The following is a 27927-nucleotide window of genomic DNA, read 5'->3' on the forward strand; positions in this document are numbered from 1 at the left end:
TTTTGAGGGAAAACTTCGGAGAACAATTCATCTCAAGAAATGGACCGGTAAGTTGGCCACCAAGATCATGCGATTTGACGCCTTTAGACTATTTTTTGTGGGGCTACGTCAAGTCTAAAGTCTACAGAAATAAGCCAGTAACTATTCCAGCTTTGGAAGACAACATTTCCGAAGAAATTCGGGCTATTCCGGCCGAAATGCTCGAAAAAGTTGCCCAAAATTGGACTTTCCGAATGGACCACCTAAGACGCAGCCGCGGTCAACATTTAAATGAAATTATCTTCAAAAAGTAAATGTCATGTACCAATCTAACGTTTAAAATAAAGAACCGATGAGATTTTGCAAATTTTATGCGTTTTATTGTTTAAAAAAGTTCTCAAGCTCTTAAAAAATCACCCTTTACATGAGAGGAAAAGGCTCTAGAGAAGAAACACTACGTCTCCCACCACGAATATTGATAGACGGTGACGATATCGAGGTGGTTGACGAGTTCGTGTATTTGGGCTCACTGGTGACCGCCGATAATGACACCAGCAGAGAAATTCATAGACGTATTTTGGCAGGGAATCGTGCGTACTTTGGACTCAGAAAAACCCTTCGATCGAGAAAATTACGCCAACGCTCGAAATTGACCATCTACAAAACACTCATTAGACCGGTGGATCGATCAAGTGGAGGGTAGCAAGGTGGATCGATCAAGTGGAGGGTAATCTACGAAGCATCCGTGCCTTGAGTGCCTGGCGACGAGCAGCCATGGACCGAGTTATGTGGAGACGTATGCTTGATACAGCAAAGGACACCCCAGGCCTATAGCTGTTAGGTAAGGTAAGTAAGTGCAGTGTAATCAGCCAACTGGAATTAAAAAACCCTTTTGTCGCTACAATCCCTATTTGGAATGTGGACAAAATATAGATGTTCATTTTGACCACCCTACATGCATCGAAAATATTGCAGTCATTATTTCTCAGTTGCGGATTTAATCAGCAGAGATCTTTTCTATTGATGGAAATATAATAATTAATTCTTGCAAGAATTACTTCGGTGTCGAACTGAAGCGTAGTAAACAATTCTGCACCGAAATATCATCGGAAACTCCTCTCCATCTCGATTATCGCTTTAGCGATATTTCTGTGGGTGAAAATTCGTCATCAAACACCTCTATTCGAGATGTGGCTAAAAAGTTGCATGAGCAAGACTATTCTGCACGATACTCAAAACTCGACCTGGAATACGAATATGATATATGATTGCAAAAAGTCGTAATCGAAGTTGTATGACTGAGAAATCGCACCGCTGCGTTAAGGATGACGAGACATATGTGAAGGAGGAGCTCAACCGGATTCCAGAAAACCTGTATGATGCTCCCTGAGATCCTCAGAAGATGTCGAAATTCGCCAAAAGGTGCTGAGTTTGGCAAACGATTTGTACTTGCGAAAAGCAGAGTACACATTTCGTTTCCGCAAATCATCATGAAAGGACGAGTGTATTTGGAAGTATCTCCAAAGGCGACTTCTCTCTGTCTGCGTAATCGTGCGTCCAACGACCGGAAAAAGACTTCGGAACTGTGTTCAATAGAAAAATACTGGGGCATTATGAAGAAGAACATTCTAAAACAGTCTAAATTTGCGAAAAATGTAGTTCAGTAATTCCCAAACTGGTGCCTAGTGGGCATTAGCTCATTTTCAATGGGTAGCAAACTTAAGATGGTTAACAGGTGGGCAATGAGTCGCAAATAGTGAACTTCGATACTAAAAAAAATCTGAGAAAGGCCCTGAGTACAATGTATTCATGACAAGTTTATATAGACATGTGGGTTATATATCATTGCGAAAAACAATTCCATTCCAATCTATCAGTTGCATAAATAATGTGATTAGTGTATCATTCAATTTTTGTGAGATGTGTGAGAAAGAAAACGAAAGTGAGAAGATAAAAATTTAACTGCTGTTACGACCAAGAATTGATCAAATAAGAATGAGTATAAATAGTTTCAATGTGTCACTAGAAATTCATATCATGTCTAGATTCCAAATTCAATTCATACATAATACAGAAAAAAGTGCAGGTCCAGGTTTAGAATCCAGATAATCAGAATGATTTTGAGAATTCCAGTCCAAAATCTTGTTCAGAATCCTGAGGTCGGACCCAGGATTCAGATTCATGTTGGGAATTCAGGTTCAGGATCCTGCTTCCCGGTTCAGATCCAAAATTACTGTCAGGAATTCAGACCTAGAATCCTAGGTCTGGGATCAGAACTCACGTTAAAAACACACGAAAACCTATATATTTCTGTCAGGTTTTCAGGTCTATAACCCAGGTCCAAAATGCAGGCCTAGAAAACGGATCCCGATTTTCGCCCAAGGTACATGTTCTGAAACCAGGTCCACAATTCAAGTTCGGAATTCAGGTGAAGAGTCAAGGTTCAGGATCTAGTTTCAGGTTCAAAAACTCTGTCTGGAGCTGATCATGGGTCAGAATTCTGGCCCAGAACCAAAGTCCAAGTCCATGTGAAAAAATAAATTCCAAAATCCAGGAGTAGAATTCAGGTTTAGCTAAAAAATCTCTTTCAAGAATTTTGGTCCAGCATCTGAGTCCAATTTCAGAATTCATATTCATATATCCAGAATTGAGGTCCAACATCCCGTTCCAGAATTCAGATCCAGAGTCAAGACTGAGAATTCCGCTCCAGAATCGAAGTCCTGAATTTAGGTTCAAAATTCAGATTCTTCACTCAGATCACAAATTCATGTTCAGAGGTTAGGCCAAGTTAATCAATTCAGGTCCAGGTTCTGAGTTCCAATTATAATACACAATCCTGGTCTGGAATTCAGATCTTGGCTTAGAATCACCCCCCTGCTATGGAACCTGGTTCCTGAAACCGACGCATTTTGTATTGGTGGCGTTGTTGTCAACAATATTTCAAGCTACGTTCATACCATACAATCAAACCACACTGGTGTCAAAAGTTAATTTATTCAAACCCAATATAAATATAACTCTTGTCTAGTATTCTCTGCAAAACAAGTAATTTGACCTCTTTTTGAATAAGAAAAAAAAAGTGGTTTGTTATGGTTTGATTCTATTTCATCGAAATCATTTCCTTATGTTGGTGTAACCGCATGAAGAAAGATGTGAACACTGCTTAAACACAGCATTTGACAGCGAACTAGAACCAAAAGAACCAAAAATTTCGGGTTCAAGCCAATTGTATGCAGATGACAATCGCACAACCGGGGTGCTTAGAATCCATGTACAGAATCCAGGTCCAGATCCAGAATCTAAATAAAGAATACAGAATCAGGATCCAGTGTCAGAATGCAGGTCCAGAACTCAGATCCAAAGACCAGGTCCTTAATCATGATTTAAAATTTTAGCCCAGAATTCAAATCCAGAGTTGTGTTTCTGAATCCAGCTGCAGGTTCAGAGTAAAGATGTAGATTTCAGAAACTCTGTCAGAATTCTGGTACAAAAACTGTATATAGTATAACCGAATGTAAGTACTGAATTCTTCTTCAAGCTCAGAATCCATATTCGGATAAAGAATCTCTTCCAAGAATCCAGGTTCAGATTCAGTATTCTGATCCAGAAACCTTGTTCGATAGTGTTCTGATCCAGAAACCTTGATCCAGAGTTCAGGGCCAGAATCCAGATCTAGATATCACTTAGCTATTACTGGCTAAAAGGACCTGTGAGTTTTTCTCATCTCATTCTCATGCACATCTTTATCACAAAAACTTAATTTTGGTCATAATTTCCTCTGTGGAAAGTCGCAAATAAACTGTTTGACTTAAAATGTTTTCGTTTTTGTCGCTCACACAAGAAGTAAAACCAGAATTAGAAACGACTCGAAAATTAATAATACGGAAAAGAACTTGGTATTTGCTCTGACTGTGCACGGTCGGTTAAGTTGACATTTTAGTTGATACCCTGTGATCCAATTTCGCACTCGAAAATGTTGATTGTCGCAGAATTGAAATTTTTTTTCTGCTTAGGGGGCAGTAGAACGAATAATATATTTAAAATGGGCATTCGACCAAACAACTTTGGGAACCACTGATGTAGATGAAATGAAGGAAGCATGGGTTAATATGCAAAAAAATCTGTCGATTCTGGGGTAGTACCGAACCCTATGGCGAGGGTTAAGACTAGGGTTAAATGAATGATGTCACAAATAACTCTCTGTCTCTCTTTACTCCCTTAAAATTCGGTGATAGTCAGATAATACCTTGAATTTTAAGCATGAATTTGGGGTATGCGGATTTGAAACGGTACACCCCCTATGCATTAGTTTTGATTTGAGCTCGACAGATGGCGTCATACTCGCAAAAAATCATGCCACGCAATAATTTGTTTGTAGAATCTGAGAGTCTAGAGTATATTTTCAGTATTTCATTGTATTGCATTGTTCTGAAACGACTCGGAGGCAATTCGTGATTTTTTTAGCTAACGTGTTAGTTATTGAAACTGCTGTTATTATGTAGTGTTAGTGACAGTTGCATAGCACCAATTCTTCTAATTTGGACCACATAAAACATAAATTGTTAACGAGAATTTCGTTTCCAACGATAACTGCTTTTGTGTACATTCAACTTGAACGGTTAGGAAGTCAAAAATTTCATCTCCACTTGAGCGAAATCATCAAAAGTGTTTCACTCTTTCCATCCGAGATCCATCAGTGCCAAACACAAAACACTATCTTTTTCGACCTGCTGTTTCCGTGAAACTGTTATAATCTATTGAATCAATCAATCAGCAAATGGAGCGGTTTTCACGGCAGAGGATCACCCGCTGCTGGGTTCGATTATTCCGAGCTTATTGCAATCATCACTTCCACGGGCAAGCAAAAAAGCACGGTGATCAACTGGTGCTGCACTTTACCCTTTTTTTCTAGTGATAATAATAATAATAATATTAATAACGCCCCTTCTGACTGAGTGGCATCAATTTTGCCAGACACTGCAATCGATTGCCGGAGGAGCAAGCAAGACAAGAACTGGCAGACTGCGTCCGGTAAATGTCACCCTCCAGGTGTTAACAAAGTGTGCTATTTGAACCCGCATCCGCAGTCTTTTTTTTTGCCCCGATTAGGATCTCGCGCATTTTCTCCATTGTTTAATGCGATGATGATGATGCTGGTTGTATCTGGGTTCCACCGTTGCACAAGCGATTCATAAACGGAGATATAAAATTATTCGACTCTATCATTACCGACCGACGTCGTGACTGACAAATAGACGGTAGAACAATTTCCTAGTTGAACAAAATTGATTCTTTTCGTCGGTCGATCTTAGAATTAGATAAACGAAAACCCATTAAATGAATTAGAATCCTGGAACCCTACGCGCTACTCACATATTCCGGCTTGCTTTTCTTGTCCCCACCGCGGATCACCAGCTTTTCCAGTTTGTCCAAATTGATCATCAACCGTTCTTCGTCCTTGAGCCGTAGTTCTTCGGCGATGATCGATAGATCGCGTACCGGATCCACTTCACCCTCGACGTGGGTCACATCCGGATCGTCGAAAGCGCCTGAAAAAATGACAAGGTAAAAATTAAAACAAATGGAATCCAACTAGGGTAACAGAGGTATTTTGGCCACTTCATATATTTTGGCCCACCTAACAAACTTAATCGATTTTATCGGATTTAATTGATGTTAAGTAACTCATGTTACATAAATTTGAAGGGAAACACATTAAATTACCTATTGCGGAAGGGTTTTTCAAAGATATTACAACATTTGGTGGATATTTATTCAAAGTGGGCCAAAATAAAATCAATCCTAAAGTGGGCCAAAATACCTCTGTTACCCTACAACTGTTACTGTTTGTTGCATGCGATTCAAATTTAAATAAAAGCGAAAGAGCTCATTGCGAAGGAAGATCAAAGACCAAAGCCGGGTTCGCTGGCCGACCACAAAAAAAAAAAGAAACCGGGAAAAACGGCACGCTTTTTCTCCGCCTTGATCTCGAGAGCGATAAAGATGTAATCAATTTGAAACGATGTAACGTAACGAAGAAGATTCCGCGCGGAAATCTCCATTACTTTGCGGTCGAAGCTGGAGGGCCTATCGCTAGCTAGGTCGGAGGCGAACTAATGAAATAAAACAACGAAAACCACCGGGGGAAATTCCGCAGGTTTTGCAGGTCAACCGGAACCGATAATGGCTGTGAGAGAAACGTGCTACGGTTTTCTACGTGTTTATTTCAGGCTTGGTCCGTAAAAGAACAGCAAATTCGCAGTTCTCCGCGGTTCGAGCTGGAATTTGAACAACAAAAATGAAATTATTCTACTTACGACACAGGTGAAAGATGGCATCACAAGCGTTGATGTGCGACAGGAATGCGTTGCCCAAGCCTTGTCCTTCGGCGGCACCCTTCACCAGACCGGCAATGTCCACCACGTTCAGAAAGGCCGGGACTTTGCTGGAGGGAAGATAAAGAAGAAGAAGGAGTTATTATGCGGTCGTAACTTCGCACCGATCGACGTCTATTCAATAATACACCGCCAGGAAATGGGATATCATTATCCGCGTGATTATTATTTAGGTTCGAATTTATTTTTTATCGAATGACAAAGGCAATGTATTGACTTTTTTTTTGTTTTGTTTTAATTTCGTAGTTCGTTGACTGCTGCTTATCATGAAAATGATCCGAAACCGAGGCAAGTCGTGCCGAGCACTTGATTGATGGACATTTGCATATGTCCCGACCGGATCCCGGTCGGTCGGTCCAGGCAAAGGTGAGAGAAAATAATTGCCTTCCACGAAACAAATCTGGCCAATTTACCAATTATAATAATTATTCACTACCCTCTCTCAATGCCGGGACAACAACATCTTCATAATTTTAGCCGGTAGCCGAACCGGTTTTTGCGAAACCTACAACACAAAGTGTACACATATTATGGTGTGTTTGGTGAAAACCTGGTACGCACGCATTGTATATTGTTTCAAATTGAAGTCCGACTCCGTTCAATGTGCCACTAATGGGCGTGGTCAGCGGGTGCCTGTTTTCGCGAACTGGCGAACTTCTTACTTCAGTTTTTTTATCGTTTGATTCGCCTGCCTCGGACTTCGTCGTTTCGTGACTAATTGCGGTGCCATTATGATGAACATTTCGATTCGTTTCTTTCGTTGGCCATCGACGTCCACAAATGCATAATGGCTTTGAGTTGCATGGTGGAAACAAATGCAAAGACAGAATTCAACAGATATTAAAAGTTCATTTTGAAATTTCTTCGAGTTCTTCTACGGAGATAGCAACTAACAATTGGCATCAAACTGATTTGATTTAAGCAAGGCCCGGTTGTCGGTTCAATGCATAGGGCACTGGTCTTACAAATCAGTTGCCGTATGTTCGAGCCCCGGCCTGGAAGGATTCGTAGTGTCAGTAGAATCGTAGCACCAGCCATGCAATGGCTCTGTACACTCTGAATCGGCTGCGAAGTCTGTTGAAACAAAAGGTCAAATTCCACTACAGGAATGTAATACCAAGGCTTTGCTTTGCTAAGGCCCGGTTTCTCTTTCGATTATTGTGCCGCGATTAAAAAGATTTTCATGGGATTTCCAATACCGATCAAAAATCTCTGGTTTCGGTTGAGTGGTTAACGTGGAAACCGGTCACGTACCCAGAGGGTGGGGTTGGAGTTGATTTATTTATTTATTATTGTAATATCCTTCGGATACGAAATCTACATGGATATGAATGGAGAAAAACCCTTTTGAGTTGAACATAATATTTGTCATTCTCAAACGGGCGCAAAAACCACCATCTTTTTTAAATAATAAATTTAAATAACAACACAAAATAGCTTTAGCAATACATCTAATAGTCACATGACATTATTAAAAACAAAATACAAAGACTAGAAAAATATCAAAACACAGCAGATCGTTTGACTTTACTAGCGAAGCGGCTGGACGATTTTCCAAATTAAAAACGATCTTCTACAGTAGTGAATGATCGAATGGCAGCGGTTATCGGTTCATTACATCCAAAACTAGTTCTATGAAATCTTTGATGAAGTAGAGTTCCATTCCGCAAGTTCTGTTCGGTGCTCGAAAATTAATTTCGGATCGCAATTCCGGTGCATCAATTTCTCCGTAGATCAGTTTTTCAATAACTACTGCCTGTTGTATTTTACGGCGACGTAAAAGCGATTCAATTCCGATTATTTGCCATCTATCCGGATATGGTGGCAGATTCGAGGGATCTCTTCACGGTAAGTTCCGTAATGCTCAACGAACAAACCGCTTTTGAACTCGTTCAATTCCAAACTGATGAAGCGTTCTCAAGAATATGTGAGCAATACAATGTCTTCAAGCAATGAGGATCTTTAAAATCCTTAGAGATTTTTGAAATAAATCCCAACTGACGTGATGCTTTTGAAATGATCAGAGATCGATATGAATCAAAGGTTAGTTTTTCATCCAACAATACTGTAATTAAATTTCACAGGATTCAAAATACGGTGGAACGTAATCACCTGACATTTTGCCACGTTAATGATTAGTTTGTTTCTGTGACACCAATCAACGAACAATTCTAGTAGATATTGTAACCGCTCTACGGTACGAACTACGAGGTACAATTTTAAATCGTCTGCATAGATCAATTTGCAGTCATATTACAAAGCAAATGAGACATCGTTGAAAAACAGTACGAAAAGTCCCAAATTACTGCCTTGAGATAAATTGAGATGATGTGCTGGGTAACTGCCTCGTAACCTCACTCGTAGTACAGTATCAGTCAGATACGATCTTAACCAGGACACGAGCTGCGCAGAGAAGCCGAGATGATATAATTTACAAAGAAGTATTTTGTGGTCGCTGCTTTTAGATCAGTGTAGACAACATTCATTTGAGTTTTTTCCTCCATGCTAGCGATACACTTAGACGTGAATGTTAACAGATTCGTTGAAATTGATCTTCCTGGTATTAATCCATGTTTAATAAATGGAACGTAATTCATCACTCGATCTAATATGGTAATCCCACGGTAATTAGCAACATTTCGCCGATCGCCATCTTTAAATATGGGACAAATGCACGGGAATTTTGCCTGCTCAAAAGAGCGACTAAAAATTGTGCTCAATGGTCCAGCCAATGCACCAATACATCGATTTAAAACAACTGCTGGTAAATCTCAGAGGTAACGGGTTGATGGTCAAGGATCCCTGGCCCCTTCCGAAATCGGGCACGTTCTTCGATTGGTTTGTCAACTTACATACATATTATAAAGCTATATATATAAAAAAAATTTCTTTCGTTTAATACCATTTTTGAGAGGCAACAGACGCATAAACATGATGGGGCTAGTGCTCCTTCCAATTACACCGTGGAATATTGATTTCGAGAGTTTTCTGGTGATCGAAACTCCACTACCAATAGAGCGGCAGGCTTTCCGATGCGGCTACAAAGGGCAACGTCAAAACTAAATGAAATTGTGCTGGAAGACTGGAAAGCGAAGATGCACGATACCATAGTTCAAGCAAGATTCGACATACGAAAACGATATCTTGCTGTTGGGCACCGCATATGCATACTGAGGACTAAAACGACGAACGCGAGCACAATTCGGAAGCATTTTTGGTTATGCTGATTCAGTCCAGATTGGACTTTAAGGTGAAATGTAGCGTCATAAAATGCGCGCAAAATTTTATCCGCTTCAGTTGAACGAACCGTCGCACAAAGCATACCAAGAAAAACGGACACATAGAAACAAGAACTTTTTTCAATGATTGAGCGCAGTGGGTTTACCTCTCGTTATATTGGCTTGTAAAAAAGACTGGACGTAATGGATTTTTGAATCCTTCACACTTTGAATGTATGCTAATTTAATCATTATTGTTAGTGATTACTCTTACACTAGAGCTATAAATCATGAGTAATTATGAATGACTAACATGAGGTTATATGTATATGTAGTGACCAACTTGCTAACCATGTATATGCCTAAGTTTAGTAGCAAGCATGGATTCTTCTTCAAAAGAACGATTGAAGACGAGATAACATTCAAGTATTTTCGATATCTTTGCCAGTCGTTCACCAGGCCCTTCCCGCCGATGAGATAGAATTTACGTAGAAGTATTTACTTGACTCGCATGATAGAGCGCGGTCGAATTTACTTATCGAATACATTCAATGCCAATATATTCCATTCTAATTGACTTTCATTATCATCTTCGAATAAGTAAAAAGTATTATTTCTGTTGTGTCAATAGGATCGTAGCACTAGCCATGTAATCGAAGCTATGCTATGAGTCGGCTGGGAAGTCTGTTGAAGCAGAAAGGCCAAATTTCTCAAAAGGAATGTAATTCCGAGACATTCACACCCAGACATTTTCCGGGTGTGGATTCAGTATTCTCCCAATACGGTTCCACCACTCCTTGTCTGCAAAGTCTGTTGAAACAAATGGTCATATTCAACAATAAATGTAATACCAAGACCTTGCAATGCATTGAACTCAACAGAATTGGACATTTTTAGCATTATAAATGACAGTTACTTAGAAAATAAACGATTTCTCACAATACCCATTTTATTGTATTCAACTAGTTTTTATTTCAACACAAAACCCAATGCTGCATAAAATGCGTCATCATTTCATATGTAATTTTTGCTCACGATATAATGCCACCGTGCCCACCGTGCATTTCTCACACCACTTCAATATGAAACAGCAGCGCGCAAGCAATAAAAAAAAATGCAGAAAAGTTTATGTAAACTTTTTCAATTTTCGGTTGTTTTCGCTAAAATTTTATAATTTTGAGTTGCATTTTCAGATTCTTTGTGAAATTCTGCTACAAACACTACTTTTCAGTTCTAAAATCATCCCCGTGGAACGGAACAGTAACCGTTTATACATTTCAAAAACCAATTACGGCTCGGCAAAGCAAAATTTCAAAATTCTAAGAATACTTAGTTATGATAAATTTGATTTCGAAAACTTAAGTGTTTTTGGTTTTTCGAAAATCGGTCTAGTTTTTGAATAATTGATCAAAAACGCAATTTTCGCATTCCGCTACATTTCACCTTAAGTGTTGGTTGGTTACTGTTAACGAAATATGGATCCATTACTATAAACCAGAGAACATAATGATTACCCGACAATGGACAAAAGTCGGAACGAGTGCTCGTAAGCAACCCAAGGTGGCTAAATGGAGTGGGAAGGCCATTAAGTTAGTTTTCTGGAATTGTCAGTATTGGTGTGCTTTGTTGAAGCGATTGATGACCGAAAAAAATCTCTTTTGTAGACAATGAGCATCAACAAGCGCGTGATTGGGTGCTAATCAGTTATAGGATGTGCGTATTGAAGATCAAGGGTCGTTTCTTCAATTACAGCATCATCATATTGATGATGCTGTAATTGAAGAAACACATGCACTGCCCACATGAGACAAGACCCGATGGCGAGAAGGAAGCATTTTACGCGCAGCTGGAACGAACCTACGACAGCTGTCCACGGCGGAATGTAAAACTTGTCATCGGCGACATGAATGCCTCAGGCAGGCCGGGAGGCAATGCACAGGCCTGTGATCGGGCTGGAGAGCCTAAACGAGGTAACAAACGACAACGCCCAACGATGCGTGAACTTTGCAGCCTCCCGAGGAAGTTCGAAGCACCTTCTTCCCCCGCAAAGATATCCACAAAGCCACCTGGAGATCACCTGATCAACATACGGGAAATCAAATCGACCACGTTATCGGTTATCGCTGAAACTGAGGTCTATTTTAGGGCAAAAAATAAATCGTTCTACAAAAATGGTATTGAAATTAATAATTAGGCAATATTAATGCTCTCTAATGATATTTTCAGTTGAATTCACTTAAAGTCACTTATTAAAATACACTCGTGAAATTGAAGGTTTTCACATTCATCACTCTGTAATTCCGAAATCGGAGGTCGAAGAGAAAGATAACACGTTTTACTTCAAACCCTCGTAATCCCATCCAAAATATGTGACTATTCACTTAAATTGCAATTTGTAAATGCAAATTCATAAATTCTATTTCATAGATTCGTACTTTTGAATCTGTTCTCGCGTTTTCAAGAACTATTTGTTTCGTTTATTAAAGTCCGGCTTTAGCCTAATTGAAATCGTTGTTTTATTGTCATCTGTGGGCCCCTCTCGAAACGAAATCCTGAGTACCGTGAAGAATTTCGCGCAAACTCTATTTGTTGTTCCGAAAAGTCACTTTGCATCCTTTTTTCAAAATTTATTCTGACTGTCTTTTGTAAAGGACTAAACATTGTATTACCATTTTATTTTAACGGGTTATTGTCGAAAATGATAAATCCTACAAAAACGTGTAGTACTGGTGATTTTCACAAAATCAGTCAAATTTTTTTTCAATAAAAATACTGAAAAAAAATCCAACACTGAATAAAAAAGGATTTCAAAGATTCAAAATCGATTTACAAAACCAAGATAGATAGTGTTTAAGTTCCCTACCAACCAGTCATACATTGCACGATGGGCACATTCCAGGTTTTCAAACATAAACTAATTTTTGTCCGAACTAATTTTTTTATCCAGTGTCTTTTTATTTAAATCTAAACTGAACTGAATGTCATAATCATCCAAGATTCCAATGAATCTTAATTTGTGAGAAAATTTTACCAAATACCTATTGGTAGTTGCTCGATATTTACAGAAAGTATCAGTGCTGGATAAGAAAAACCGTTAGTTGTAAAAAAAGGGCGTTCAGGAAGAAGTTGTAGGGAATCGATTGGGTACGCTACGCTGAAAAAAAATCTCAATAATTTCAAATGAATCAAAAAAATTAAATTAAAAAAAAATCAGGGTTTCGATTTTTTTTGATAATTTTTATTTTAAAGCTCTTATTAAAACCTACACATTGATGGCTATCCCATCCGTGTCTTTTGAAAAATTAAGAAGTTACAGCTAAAACAATTTAACAGATCGACTGAAAAGTTCGTATCGTTTCTATGAGAGGGCGCCACTAGAATTAAATCCATACCATTTTCAGTTAGTACCAACCTTCAAAAGATACGTGTATAAATTTGACAGCTGTCTGCTTATTAGTTTGTGAGATATTGCATTTTGAGTGAAGCTACTTTTGTTATTGTGAAAAAAATGGAAAAAAAGGAATTTCGTGTGTTGATGAAACACTACTTTTTGATGAAAAAAAGTGCCGCCGATACCAAAAAATGGCTTGATGAGTGTTATCCAGACTCTGCACCGGGCGAAGCAACAATTCGTAGGTGGTTTGCAAAATTTCGTACTGGTCATATGAGCACCGAAGACGATGAACGCAGTGGACGTCCAAAAGAGGCTGTTACCGATGAAAACGTGAAAAAAATCCACAAAATGATTTTCAATGACCGTAAAGTGAAGTTGATCGAGATAGCTGACACCCTAAAGATATCAAAGGAACGTGTTGGACATATTATTCACGAATATTTGGATATGAGAAAGCTTTGTGCAAAATGGGTGCCGCGTGAGCTCACAATCGATCAAAAACAACAACGAATTGATTATTCTGAGCAGTGTTTGGAGCTGTTATATAGAAATAAAACCGATTTTTTTCGTCGATATATAACAATGGACGAAACATGGCTCCATCACTTCACTCCGGAGTCCAATCGACAGTCAGCTGAGTGGACTGCACGCGATGAACCGAACCCAAAGCGTGGAAAGACTCAACAATTGGCCGGTAAGGTTATGGCGTCTTTATTTTGTGATTCGCATGGTATAATTTTCATCGACTACCTTGAAAAGGGAAAAACCATCAACAGTGACTATTACTAAGCGTTATTAGAGCGTTTGAAGGACGAAATTTCAAAAAAACGGCCTCATTTGAAGAAGAAAAAAGTTTTGTTTTATCAAGACAATGCACCGTGTCACAAGTCGATGAAAACCATGCTGAAGTTAAACGAATTGGGCTTCGAATTGCTCCCTCATCCACCGTATTCTCCAGATTTGCCCCCCAGTGACTTCTTCCTGTTCTCAGACCTCAAGAGAATGCTCGCTGGTAAAAAATTTAGAAGCAATGAAGTGTTAATCGCTGAAACTGAGGCCTATTTTGAGGCAAAGGACAAATCGTACTACAAAAATGGTATCGAAAAGTTGGAAGATCGCTATAATCGCTGTATCGCCTCTGATGGCAATTATGTTGAATAATAAAAACGAATTTCGGCAAAAAATGTGTGTTTCTATTAAACGATACGAACTTTTCAGCCGAACTGTTACAGATATATTCGAAATGCCAAGTTCTCGTTGAAAAATCAATCGATTCCCTACAACTTCTTCCTGAACGCCATTATTGTACAATTGTAGGTTTCCGAGTTACAACGATTTGAAAAAGGCAATTTTTGTGAAATGCAAAAATACATACGCCCTTTCTAAAAATCAGTTGTGAGTCGAATTGACCTCTCCATCGGTTCACAACTTTTGGTTTGCCATACTGAAGCCATGTGCAAAGTTTCATCCAAATCGGAGAAGGTCGATTCTGATTTTGTCACTTTTTCGTCTACTCATTCCTGGCATTGGAGTTAATATTTTTAGGATCGTTTTTTTTCAGTGTGAAGTTCGATTAGTATTTTTTTCAGTATTTTCATTCGATAGTTAGACTTATTTTGAGAAAATCAACAACACAACAATTTTTTTTCATGATTTGTCATTTTTCTACTTTAATTTTTGGCAAAATTTGGAACAAATGACTAGTTCTTTTCAAAAGAGAGTCTAGATTAAGTTTGGAAAATGAGTGAGCAAAGTCGCTTTTTGTGATAAAGTCTGTATGCTGCCGAATACGATTTTTCGCGAAATACGTCTATTCGAATCCTAAACTGAATGAATGAACTGAAAATTTCACACTTAACACTACGCACGTAATTGATTACTTCCTGCCATGATTTGCTGTTTGAAGTAAATGAAGATTGAAGCACTTGTTTTGTTTAATTGAATTGCTTACACGTTCATGCTAGCTCGATATACATTTTACAAAAGATAGCTCATTTTGGACTGTAATGATTGAACAAATGCGAAAAAGGTGTCTCCATGATATACTAAAATGGAACGGGCTGTGCTTTGTAAAAGTGTAAACATTTTGCTGACTAATGATTTCGAAGTCCGTAGAGACCATATTTACTTCGGCTTTGGCTTTTACTTATGAAAAGTGATCGGAGCCAATCCTTTTCCAGGTAAATTTTGATGAACGATAAAAATCGAATAGCGTAACCATCATCAGCAAAATCGTGATGTTTGTTGCTTGTTAGAAGATGCTGCTGTGTTTCGAAGCCTACGTCTTATCTTTCGCACACGAAGCACGATTTCCGAAGCCACGGGAAATTTTGCATATCAGAATTCAGCTAATTACGATCCTCAAACTAATAGTCGATGTAAAAAAAGCAGAGTTTCTGATTTCGTCTGGGTCTGGCCCGACCGGCAATGGTTGGTGGGAAAGATCTTCCATATCACGTAGCAGGTCTTTTGCACCGACCCTCTGCTCTGACTGTTGGTTATTGTCCTTTTTACGCACGAGGTGGCGGCCACTACCACAATCCTCAATCCTCTCATCCTTATCGCCATCGCCGCCGTCGTCGTCGTCGTCGCCGTTTTTTTGCAGACATTTTCAACGAAAAAATTTGAAGCAATTTGACGTAATTTTGACCAATTTTCTATAATTATGCTCCCCCATTTTCCCAACCGGTGGTTCACCCATGAGGAGTCACCACCGTACATCACGTACCTACAATGCGCTGTGGCAAACGATTTCCACTTCGGATGCCGTGAGAGAAAGGGAGAGAGAGAGATAGAGAGAAAGAGAGGAAGGGGAGTAGAGGGCGGTTCATTTCGCTGATTTCGATTTTCGACGCAGTACAGAACAACAGGCAAAAAAAGTATGCGCTAGTGCTGATTGCAGGTTACAATCACCATTTTTTGGTGAAATAAAAATTTTTAAGCGTACACAAAAAAAAAGAAATAAACGGAAGACATGCGCTGACGAAGAAAAAGGATAACAATCGGGCAGCAATTTTCTTAGAAATTTTGCGATTTGAATAAAAATACCATCGAGACAGCCGCGAGCTCTGTGTCAGGAATACAAAACAGGCAACAGCCTCTGCCCAATCGGGGAGTGTGAGAGGCCGGGCGCAATTTTTTCGACAGTGTTTTTGATCTGGTTCGCCGCACCGTGTAAAGTCGGAGTTGGATTTGCATACAAATGAAATGCAGCAAGAACTGCACCGGAAGGTAAACTTCAAAGGTTTCCAATGCTCAAGTGCATGGTCGAGTTCTACCGGGGTTTTAGTGGGATTGAGCAAATAAAAAACAAACTTAGCAAGCCATTTTTTACTCATTTGGGTATTTTTTACATTTGAGTAATAAGCATTTGGCGTAGACAGTTACAGCACATTCATTTTTTCTTTCATGAGAGCGGTATTCATTTCCAGATTATTAAATCATGATGAGTTACCAATCCTTCATATTAACCCATGTTAGCGTGTTTTGTCAGTCACCACGGGCAAAAAACATGGTTAAGATTTGTTATCACGTTGCTGCAAAAGTTACTCTTCCAATCGATCCTCGTGTGAGCCGCAGTACGAGATGCAATCCACTTCTCCTTTTTTGCCTTCATCAATAAACACGCCATCTTTTGCACATGTCGGAAAGTAACTCACGAAGTGCCTGCACCTTTTTTTCTCGACCACTTTTAGCCGGCAGCAATTTGGCCCAGCAAACCTGGCGAGGTGCGGTTGGAAATAAAATAAAGTAGCGAAAAAACACCAACAGCAACAAGGAAACTAACATAAGCACAAACAGCAGAACGGCACATTAATTTATGTATAAACGATTGAATAAAACAAGCAAAGGCAAAAGAAAAAAAACACACGAACGCTACTACACAGAGGAACTCCGCTGCTGCCGGGCTACCACCATTCATTATCGGCCCTTATTCGGCCCGGTTTTGTTTTTTTTTGCAGCGGCTACTGCGACTGCCAAATGCAAAATACAAAGATGGACGACATGCGAAGAAAGATGGCGTACGTCCAGCAGCGATAATTCACGTGCTAGCACTGTATCGGGTTGATGGTTTGGTTTTGTCACTGCCGGTCAGTGTGACCGATCTAACGGGACACCATTCTAACGGGAAATTGTTGGTATTTTGAATCTGATAAATTGTCTTTCTCTAGAGAAAGGCTATAGAATTGTTGGACAATTGGAGTTGATCGGAGCTCAGAAGAGCTTTAGTGTTATAAATTTTTATGATATTAACATTTTGTGGAGTGTTAAGAGCAAAGTGGTACTATTTGGCTCAAATGACAAGCGCCAATTTGTTAGAGAGCCGTCAAACACTCAATTTATACCACAATACACAAGGATATCGGATAAAAACTAAAATCGTGATATATGGAGTGTTTCTTTTTCAGCGGAGTAGGGCTCATTCTACATATCTCGGGCATCATTAGAAAGGAATTTTTGATGTTATGTCGACAAATAAAGGATGATTTTTTAAGAGGTATAGGATTTGATTTGTAAAAAAAAACAAAAATTGAGAAAATTGATGAAATCTTTATAGGAATCGATAGAACGACCAATATAATTTAAAGCAGAGGTGGAAATAAGCCCATTTTGCGCACGAAAATGTGAATCAAGATTTCCGATTGTGAATCAGAAAACCGACCACCGTGAATTTAAAAAACTTAGTAACAAATCTAAAATTGGTATTAGTTTTTATATTGTGTGAACTGTATAATACACAGAGTAGCAGCAGACCTTATCCATACGCGCTCTGTTTATTGCGAGAGAAATTTGTTCTCATTCTCAGAAGACAACCATGCGAAGAGCATTAGCTGCTTTCACAAACACTCGTTCAATTCCCTTTGAGCATCGTATTTCTCTTGTACTCTCTCGTATATGAGCAAACTGTACCGGGTTGCCAGCATACATTTTATTATTTTGATGAGATGTTTTATCACATAAATCTATCGTATGGGTTGGACATTACATGGATTCCAATGAACCATGAAAAAATATTCAGTGTCAGTGTGACCGACCTAACGGGACACCATTCTAACGGGAATTTGTTGGTATTTTGAATCTGATAAATTGTCTTTCTCTATAGAAAGGCTATAGAACTGTTGGACAATCGGAGTTGAACAATGAAAAAGCTCAGGAGCTGTATAGTTTACATTTGATTCAAACTGTTTGAAAATCAGGATAGACAACTTTGAGAAATCGTAGTGCGAATTAATTTTTTGGGTACCTTCCGAATCAAAAACTGAAATTAGGTTATTTTGGTTATGAACTATCCAAATCTGCAAACCCGATAAGCCTGATTAATTTATGTGAAATAGACATTTTTATACTAATCATGAGTTACACAATTTTTAATTTTGTTTCACATATCATCCTGTAGTTCCGGAACCAGAAATCGGATGCAAACATCATTCAGGTACCCTGTTTAGGAGCATACGACTTTTCATTTGAATCTGAGTTTGTAGAGCACGGTTGAGTCATCTCCGAGAAAAATGAGTTAAATTATTTGTCACACACAAAGATCACTACTGATCTAATCTTTTTAAGATCAGTTGATCAGTGATCTTTGAATCACATCGATCAAAATCAATTCTGATCGGTGGTGATTTTGACCTACTATTATCACCGATTACTGTAAGATCAAATCACTGGACGATTCGATCAGCTGTGAGCATTGTGGAAGAAAATCACATATGAGCAAGATCAGCATGATTTACATCTAAAATCGTTGATCCCAATGAGGAGCGCGAAAATTAGTGACAACAATAATTCTACAGTAATTTTTAACTAATGATAACGCGTGGCAATGAGACAATGAGTCATAGGAAATAAGGAAAATTAAAGGAGTTTGTACATCAATGATTTTTGTCAATCATATGCATGAGGGTGCTCAGATTGGGGAAAATTGTCAATTTGTAACTTTCAGGAATGCTCCTTTAACAGTTGGGAAGAAAACAGGCTTCGTTACGGCACGGTTTACGAAGTTTCAACACATCTTCTCCTTTGATACAAACCGTATTCGATTTTGCAACCTGTTGTATAATTCGTAATAAAATGAATACTAGATGAAAGGAAACAAATACTAGATTATGGTTTTATGAAAATAATCAGATTGAATCGTAATCCCATTGATAATGTGAATTCTACAGTTTTCGTTGCGCAATATCAAAACGCAATGCAAAATTAGTAAAACAAATAGTGATTATAGCGACAAAAGACATTGTTTTACTTCCAGCTGGTTGATGGTAATGATGATGTTCATGCTCTATTTAGAATAAACCCAATGAACCGCTATTTGACATGAGATTGATTGAAAGAAGTAACAGAATCGCAGTCTTTGGCTCAGCGTTTGAATTGACGTAGTCAAATTCTGCACTCCTGTTACATCTGTGTATGATATTCAAGCTAGTTAGGGTAATATTAATCAACTCCACAGCACGCATGTTTTTCTTATAGTTATAATTATTATTCATCGCATCGCATGTTTGTTAATATCTGATTTTATTATTGTTTTTATTGATGATAATACTCGATCACGACGGTATTTACTGAATAAATTTCAAATACATCATGAAGCATGGAATTTCGATGCGACCGACCGTTTAATGAACACAGTAGCATTAAAACGAGCCGAACTTTGTTGAAATATTGATTCCGAATCATACAGTAATACTGATAACGATGAAGAGATTTATAAATTCTAAGTAAAACCAAAATTTGTCTTATCAAAAATCATTCGTTGCAAAATTTATTATAATATTCACAACAAATATGTGATATGAAAAGATAATACTAACTATTTTTATTTACTGTGAATCAAAAACTTTTCTTATTTCTACCCCTGATTTAAAGTTTGAATATGATTTCATGCAAATGTTGGCCGCTGCTCCGCTTTAGATGGTCTATGCGCAAAGTCCAAACTCTCTCCAACATATCGGCCGGTATTTCACGAATAATGCCATCGGCCCCTAATCTACACCAAACAGTGACTTTTTTGTGGCGCTCCAGATGCAAAAATTTTGCTCGTTGACGTATCCATTTAACCAGAAATAAGCTTCGTCGCTGAACACAATTTTCCGATTAAAAAGTGAAGCTTCCTCCAACTTTGCCAGTGCCCATTCTCCAAATGTTAGAAGTTGTAAGTCGATGCATGATTAAATTACAGACCAAACTGAACAAGTTTGACAATGATACAAGACACAATTTTCGCGTGATCTGTCAAAAACAGTGTTGCCAAAACATATCAGCAAAAAATCACCCTTTACGAATCAAGTATGGGTCGTAATTTTCCGTCCCTAGTATGAAATAATGATACCACAAAACGTCAGTTCAGTTATAACACATCACTCACTAAATCGTGTGAATAACTAAGAAAAAATACATATTTTTTTCTTGTCAAAAACTGATCTTTTTCATCAATGTATTCTCCTTTAATGATATGCTAAATCCAATGCTTTTTGATGGCGTGCTTTTAGAAGGATTTGTCTTTTGCCTCAAAATAGAACAGAATGCTATTACATTCAGCAATTGATTCTGCAGGCGAGCATTACTTTTTTTTAGATCAGTGAATAGCCAGTAGTCACTGGGACCCAGATCTGGACTATACAGTGGATGAGGAAGCAATTCGAAGTCCTAGTCGTTCAATTTAACCATCGTTGACAACGACTTGTGAATCAGTGCATTGTGTTGGTGAAACAGTGAATTTTTCTTCGACATATGAAGTCGTTTTTCCTTGATTTTTTGATTCAAATAGTCTAACAACGCTATGTCGCTGTTGATTGTTTTTCCTTTCTTAGGATAGTCGATTAGAACGCTTCGGACGTGGTTTGCCGGCTGCAGTCCACTCTGCTGATGATCGTTTTGATACTAAAGTGAAGTGCTGGATCCTTGTTTCATCCATTGTGACATATCGATACAAAAAATCTGGTTTATTACTTGTTTTTAGCCAAACACTGCTCTAAATCATATTTTTTGTCGTCAACCAGTACGAACGCGGTTTTACCTTACTCCAAGTGCCGCGGTGCTTGAATTTATTTAATTAACATTTTCATCAAAACAGTTACCCTTATTGCCGTTATAACTAAACGATGAAAACCAAGTGAAGTGATTTCGACTTTTATTATTGGTTTCAATTCATGGCGAAAACACGGCGTTGGTCTTTATTACAGAAATCACGAGAGTGAAGCAATTACTAGGATGAGCTTAATGTAATTATGAGCATCTTGTCATCAACATTTTATTGGAAAAAATATATTTTTCTTTACAGTGAACAGTGGTTCAAAAGTGCAATTTTACGCTCTCAACACATGGGCTGAAAAGTCCCGGGCCGAACACATAGATGGCACTAGTTTTATTGCAGTCACCTTTTTTCAGATATTACTAACCTTTAAAAGACAGTTGTTAAAATTTCATGATATTCTATTCATGTAAGTTATTGTGCTAAGAGTGACGCTACTTTGTTATTTTCAGAACAATGGATCAAGAACAATTTCGTGTTATAATTTTACACTACTTCTTGATGGGAAAAAATACCGTTCAAGCGAAGCAATGGCTTGAAAAGTGTTATGGAGACTCCGCTCCATCAGAAACAACAATAAAACGTTGGTTGGCTGACTTCAAACGTGGTCGTAGTTCAAATGAGGCGATAACACCAGAAAACTTAAAAAATATCCACAAAATCGTTTTGAATGATCGAAAAGTGAAGTTGCGTGAGTTAGCTGACATCGTAAAGATATCAAAAGAACGTGTTGGCTTTATATTGCATGAACATTTGATTATGAGAAAGCTCAAAGTGGGTGCCGCGTTTGCTCACTGTTGGCCAAAAACGAGAACGTGTTTATCATTCTGAGCAGTGTTTGGCCATGTTTAAACGTAACAAACCGGAATTGCTTCACTTCACTCCGGAATTAAAACGATCGTCATCTTAGTGGACAGCAACTGGAGAACCTCGTCCAAAGCGTCCGAAAGCCCAACTATCGGCTGGAATATCTATGATCTCGGTATTTTGGGATGTGCTTGGTGTAATATGTAAGGTGTAATCACCCCGGGTTGGCGGTTCAATGCATAGGAAGCTGGTCTTACAAGTCGGACCGTTTGAATGCTAACCCACCGTATTCGCCAGATTTGGCTCCCAGTGACTACTGGCTGTTCGCTGACCTGAAAAAAAAATGCTCGCCGGTAAGAAATTACACACGAATGAAGAGTTTATCGCTGAAAATGAAGCCTATTTTGTTAGGGTAGGAACTTATCAGCCCATGTGTTAAGTCACAAGAATAGAGAAAAAAGTATACCAGTTTATATGGAGGATAATGCAATAGAAGTGCGTATACATGATCTTCCCTCGATACATATAAAAATAAGAAAGTCGTGTTTGTTTACCAATATAAGTAATATTACAGAAAGTTTATCCAGCTTTATCATCTGATGATAGAGGAACGTGATCAATCGGTTCTTCCGGCCGACTAATTTCACTGGGTTAAATTATTGCAGGTTTTCAAGTAATTTATACTGAAATTGTTAATTAAATTTGTAATGTATACTGAAATTGTGTCAGATTTTTTCTACGATAAATACGAGAAAAACTTACAGAAAAATTTCATTTATGATAGTACAATAATAATAATAAGGAGTGCATCGAAAATAAGCTATCAACAAATTTTTCTTTCAAATTATGATCAAAAACGACATTTTATTCAAACTGAAAAGTTGATCCTTTATTGTACGAGGTTAAACTTGAGCATAATGAAAACCGGATGAAATTTAAGTTATTCCTTGATGAATTTTCGAACTTTTGATCGAACGCTCTTTATCAAGTTCCGGACAAGTGTTGCATCGCATTTTTTGGACGCTTGAGCCCAAACTTTTTCGAACTCCTGCATGCTCTCAGCTGCTTTACCAGTCTTCTTGAAGACCCTCTTCACGATTGCTCAGTAACGTTCGATGGATCGAAGTTGAAGGCAATTTGGTAGATTGATGTTTTTCTCAACGAAATTTATACCCTTTTCCGCAAGCCAATTGAGAGTGGATTTGACGTAGTGAGCCAACGCTAAATCCGGCCAAAACAGTGGAGGTGTACTATGCTTCTTATATAAAGGCAGCAAACTCTTCTGGAGACACTCAGATCGATAGATATCTTCATTTATAGTTCAGGTAGTGTAAAAAATGGTTGACTTCAAACCACAGGAACATATTGCTTGCTATACCAGTACCTTTAGACTGAATTTCTCCACTTGAATTGACCTGTCCGCAACGCTTACATCCTCCCCAACGACGACAGTAAAGTTTTGTGGACCTGGAAGGGTTTTTGAATCCATCAAAACCCATGCATCCGGACACTGCAAAACACGCGAATACAATTTCCGGGCCCTTGTTGCTGCTCGCTTCTTCTGTTCTATACTTTGTTTAGGGGCTTTCTGCTTCTTGTAGGTCTTCAGGTGATTTCGTCTCTTTATACGTTGGATCATTCCGACACTCGTTCCTGCTCTTGTGGCCAAATCGCGTATTGTTATAGATTTGTTTTTCATGATTAGAGATACCACTTTCTGGTCCAATTTAGGGTTAGAAGAACCGGGTTTTCTGCCTCTTCCTGGTAGCTCATCCAAAGAATAGTGTTCCCCAAAACTGGCATGATGAATTCCAAACTGCTTCGACAATTTTCGCATAGTAATACCATTCTCACTTAGCCATGTGTAAGAATCTTAATTTTCACTTCCTTTTCAATACGCGACATTTTGAAAACGCAGAATTTTAACCGCACAAACAAGTAAACAAACGTAAGCTGACAGCCAAATGCACAGCATGCTGTGATCTGAACATAAAAAAACCCTTCTTAATCCGCCTAGTGGTGTGATAATGCCTTTCTCTTTTTTCATAACAGTCGCATGAAAATATATTTCACACTTTTATTAAATAATTTCGTAATAATATTTGTATGAGAAGAGTGATGCTAATCTAAAAAAAAACCTTCTTAGTCTACTTAGTGGAATTTTCATAGATCTTGAAAAATCACCATAGGGGGGAGTACATGAAATTTCTGAAATAGAAAAAAAATTTTGATGCCAAAAGTCTTAGAATTGCATGAAACGTCGAGATTTAGTGTCATCTCGAAAAAATTTTTTTTTTCAAAAAATCGACTTTTTGGGACTTTTTTTTTAAGTCTCGAAAAGTCGTTTTTACTGAAAAAAATTTTTTTTGAAATAACACTAAATCTGGACGTTAGATTTTTGGCATCAACAAGAATTTTCGATTTCGGAAATTTCATGTACTCCTCCCCCCTATGGTGCTTTTTAAAGATCGAAAATTTTCAAACTTTAACCACTGGGCAGCACCCCTTACTCATGTCCGATTTAGCTCAAATTTTGCATGAGGACTTCTTTTGAGGTGCTTAAACTTTTAAACAATAGCGCTTTACGAAATTAGAAGGAATCCCAAAATATTGGCACCCTTGTATACATTAGAGCGGTAAAAACAACGCGTTTTGTCGGTTACGTCACTTATACCATTATATCTCCGGAACCGAAGTTCACATCTTCGAACTTGATCAATGGCCCGACAGTACCTTTCAAACGAGCATAGTTTTCTTAAGTTTACGTTTCGTCTTCGACTCATCAGTGCGTCAGCAGACTATGCTGACGCAAACCCCCGGATCAACATAATCCGCTGAGCAGACGTAAAGTTAATGCTATTTGCAAGACACTTTTTTATTACACAAGAAGTGTAACGTCTAAACTGACGTCTCGAACGAAACAAGTTTTACTTACTTACTGGAGCATAGTTTTGTTAAAATCGGTATATAACACTATGGGTCTCCGAGGCTCCGTTCAAAAGTCAATTTTTCCAGCAATTCTAATACCTTTCTATAGAGAAAGGTAAAACATCATAAATACACGCGTACAACACAAATGTACGAGGTCTGTTCAAAAAGTACCCGGAATTCTCATTTTTCTAAAAAAATATTTATTTATTCGTCTACATCTATATGGTCCCCTTCAAAGTAATCCCCCCTAGATATAATACACTTACGCCAGCGTTTTTTCCAGTCTTCGAAACACCCCTGATAGTCACTTTTTGTAATGCTCTGTAGCACTCTCAGCGATTCTGCCTTTATCTCTTCAATCGATGAAAAACGCTGTCCTTTCATGGGTCTCTTCAACTCTGGGAACAGGAAAAAATCACACCGAGCGATATCTGGTGAATAAGGAGGTTGGGACATGATTAAAGTCTTGTTTTTAGCCAAAAAATCACGAATAAGCAACGATGTTCAACGTCTTTGCGGCCATCTTGGAAACGCTTATACCACTCGTAAACACTTGTTTTTTTCATAGCAGACTCACCGTAGGCTCTCCGTAACATTTCGCACGATTGGTTACACTTTATTTCATTTTTCACGCAAAATTTAATACAAATTCTTTGACTCTTCAATTCTTCCATTGTTTAAACTAACAAAAATCGCCGAGCTCAAAAAAACACGTCTACACCAGCCGCTACAAGACAGAATGTAAACAATGAATACGGCTGAAAATTTCACCATACATTAGGGACATATGTACCAACACAATAAAAAAAAATTTTGACCGCCGGACTCTCCAGACGCTCGCAATTAAAAAAATTCCGGGAACTTTTTGAACAGACCTCGTATGTGAATAGCTTATTTTAGATACACTCTTTAATCCTAGAAAAAAAGAAATTTACGCTTGACGTAAATTCAAGCATGCCGTAGTTTTTCAGTAGTGACAAAATATACCAGCTATTAACATGTAAACATAATTTTTGTATCTGTATTGATGTAAACTTCAGCTAAATTAACTGTGAAGCTGAATTACGACGCTTCTTTTATGTGCATCTATAAAGACGTAAATTTACACGATCTTTCTTAATTGTGTATTTTATACTTTCTTTCATCGATCGTGATGTTTTCTCCTGGATGTAATCAAGCGCTTCAGTGAGTGCAATAAAACCAAAGATAATTTATTCTGGATAAAACTACAATTTTCGTATGAAATAATCAAATTTCCTTTAAACACCTAAAAATCGCCATTACATAAATTACGCAATAACTGATGTAAAAAACATGTAATCAATGTAAAATAAGTTATATAGGATTTATGCTGATTTTTTTCCTCATCTAACCAGGATCTGAGGAATGATGAAATCAGTGAGCAATCCACCGAAACACTGCGGATCGCAATTTATACAGTATTACTTCTGCAGTTGTCGGAATAGCAGAGTAAATCTACCGACTGAAGAAAAGGGGCTATTGAATGAAAAAAAAATTTTTTTTGTTGCATTACATTACATGGTTCAATACATAGAGCGCTGGTCTTACAAGCCAGTTGTTATATGTTCGAGCTCCGATCTGGAATGATTCATAGTATTAGTAGGGTCGTAGTACTAGCCCAGAATCGGCTGCGAAGTCTGCTGAAACATAAAGGTAAAATTCCACAAAAGAAATCTAATGCCAAGACTTTGCTTTTTTTACACGTATACATTTTGCGATCTCTACTAAATAACATTGAATCGAATGGTATATGACACGTGATTGGAAAATTGTATGAAAATAGAATGGCGAATATATTAAAATATTTGATTTACTCATACTCATTTGAAATTTGATCTAAGATTGAAAATAATTACAAAACAGTTGAGAATAAATATGTGCGTGAGAACGAGGAAAAATTACTTGATTAGTCCTTCCTGTCTCTTGCTCTCGACATTATGTAAAATATCTTGCTAAGCAAAATGAAGCATTCTGCGATTGTCAGCCATTTGTGTGTGTGTGTGTGCGCGCTGCCATCGAAAGAGCAACAATTAGTGCACGTTCCGGGCTACCGTGTTTGGTGCGCACATCCAAAGCTCGCAAATCACTAGGCGCTGTTGGCCGATGCTGCCGTGGATCATGATCATCATCACGTTCCCTGGTATCCATGCTGGTCCATGCCACCATGCTGCTTCTGCCACTATTCCGATCGAAGGTGTATACTTTAAAGGTAGCCTCGATACGCCCTGCAATTGCATCATGATGCACTTGATGCACCTCTTCTTTCTGTACCTGGGTACCTCTCTACTTTCTGCCTCGGCACTGATGAGGCCGCAGTGCACGGATCGATGATGATAATGATCGTCATTCGGCAGGATCACGCAGAATGTATTAAAACGTTAAGCGAACGGGGAGACGAGCCGAGCCGAGCCGAGCAAAAAGAGTGCGACCGATGGGATGGAATTCAGCGACCCCAGGAATCCCGGCTCCCTGCAATGCAGACTATCATTATCATTATTGGGAATTATGACGATAATCAAAGTTATTAAGTATTTAAATTCACCATCAATAGCTGGTCTATTAACAGGCCCAGCCAGGGAACGATTTGCGGATTCTTCCGAGAGGAGTCTTCATTTTTTATTTTGCTTCGTAACGAGTGTTTTTTTTTTGTTTTGTAAATCTACACCGACTGCTTTTCAAGGATTGGCTGCCCCGGAGAACCACCACGGAAGGTTCGGTACGGCGGTTAAATCGTTTACTTAGAAGAGCGGAAAAAAAATTCACCATCGTTTGCGGTTTTTTGTTCGTCCTGGGATGCAGATATATGCAAATTCAGGCTCACCGCTGCTGTGCAACACGGGAGGGGGGGAAACAACTTTTACGAAATAATGGCCCTGTTATTACCGATAAAAATGGGTTCGATGAGCGGTGATACTGGAAAAGTGGAAAAATTGCAAAGCATTTTTTTCTAGCGTGGTTTTTGATTTTCCTTGACACTCACTTTTTTAAATAAAGATTCAATTGAATAGAGGTCTGTGATAGTGTTTCTGGATGATTGAATATTAAACACTTTCTTCAATGAAAGATGTTTAAGTTGGAAGATAGTCTGTTGCTATGGTTGCACTTTTCTACAAAAACCGCATAGGCTTTAGTCTACGTAAAAAAATC

At 38.3% G+C, this 27927-nt stretch overlaps 1 protein-coding gene across 2 annotated transcripts in view; it reads right to left on the reverse strand.

Moving 5' to 3' along the window:
• The window catches only part of LOC131425573 (obg-like ATPase 1), a 70870-nt gene that overhangs the window by 10194 nt on the left and 32749 nt on the right, over nucleotides 1–27927 (reverse strand). For both annotated transcript variants that reach the window (XM_058587564.1, XM_058587563.1), the window contains exons 4-5: nucleotides 6297–6424; nucleotides 5353–5528 (exon numbers count right to left, since the gene is read on the reverse strand). In XM_058587564.1, coding sequence (XP_058443547.1) covers nucleotides 5353–5528; nucleotides 6297–6424 — 304 coding nt within the window. The remainder of the gene's footprint in view (nucleotides 1–5352; nucleotides 5529–6296; nucleotides 6425–27927) is intronic.

This window comes from Malaya genurostris, chromosome 1, assembly GCF_030247185.1.
Source record: "Malaya genurostris strain Urasoe2022 chromosome 1, Malgen_1.1, whole genome shotgun sequence".
Classification (NCBI taxonomy): domain Eukaryota; kingdom Metazoa; phylum Arthropoda; class Insecta; order Diptera; family Culicidae; genus Malaya; species Malaya genurostris.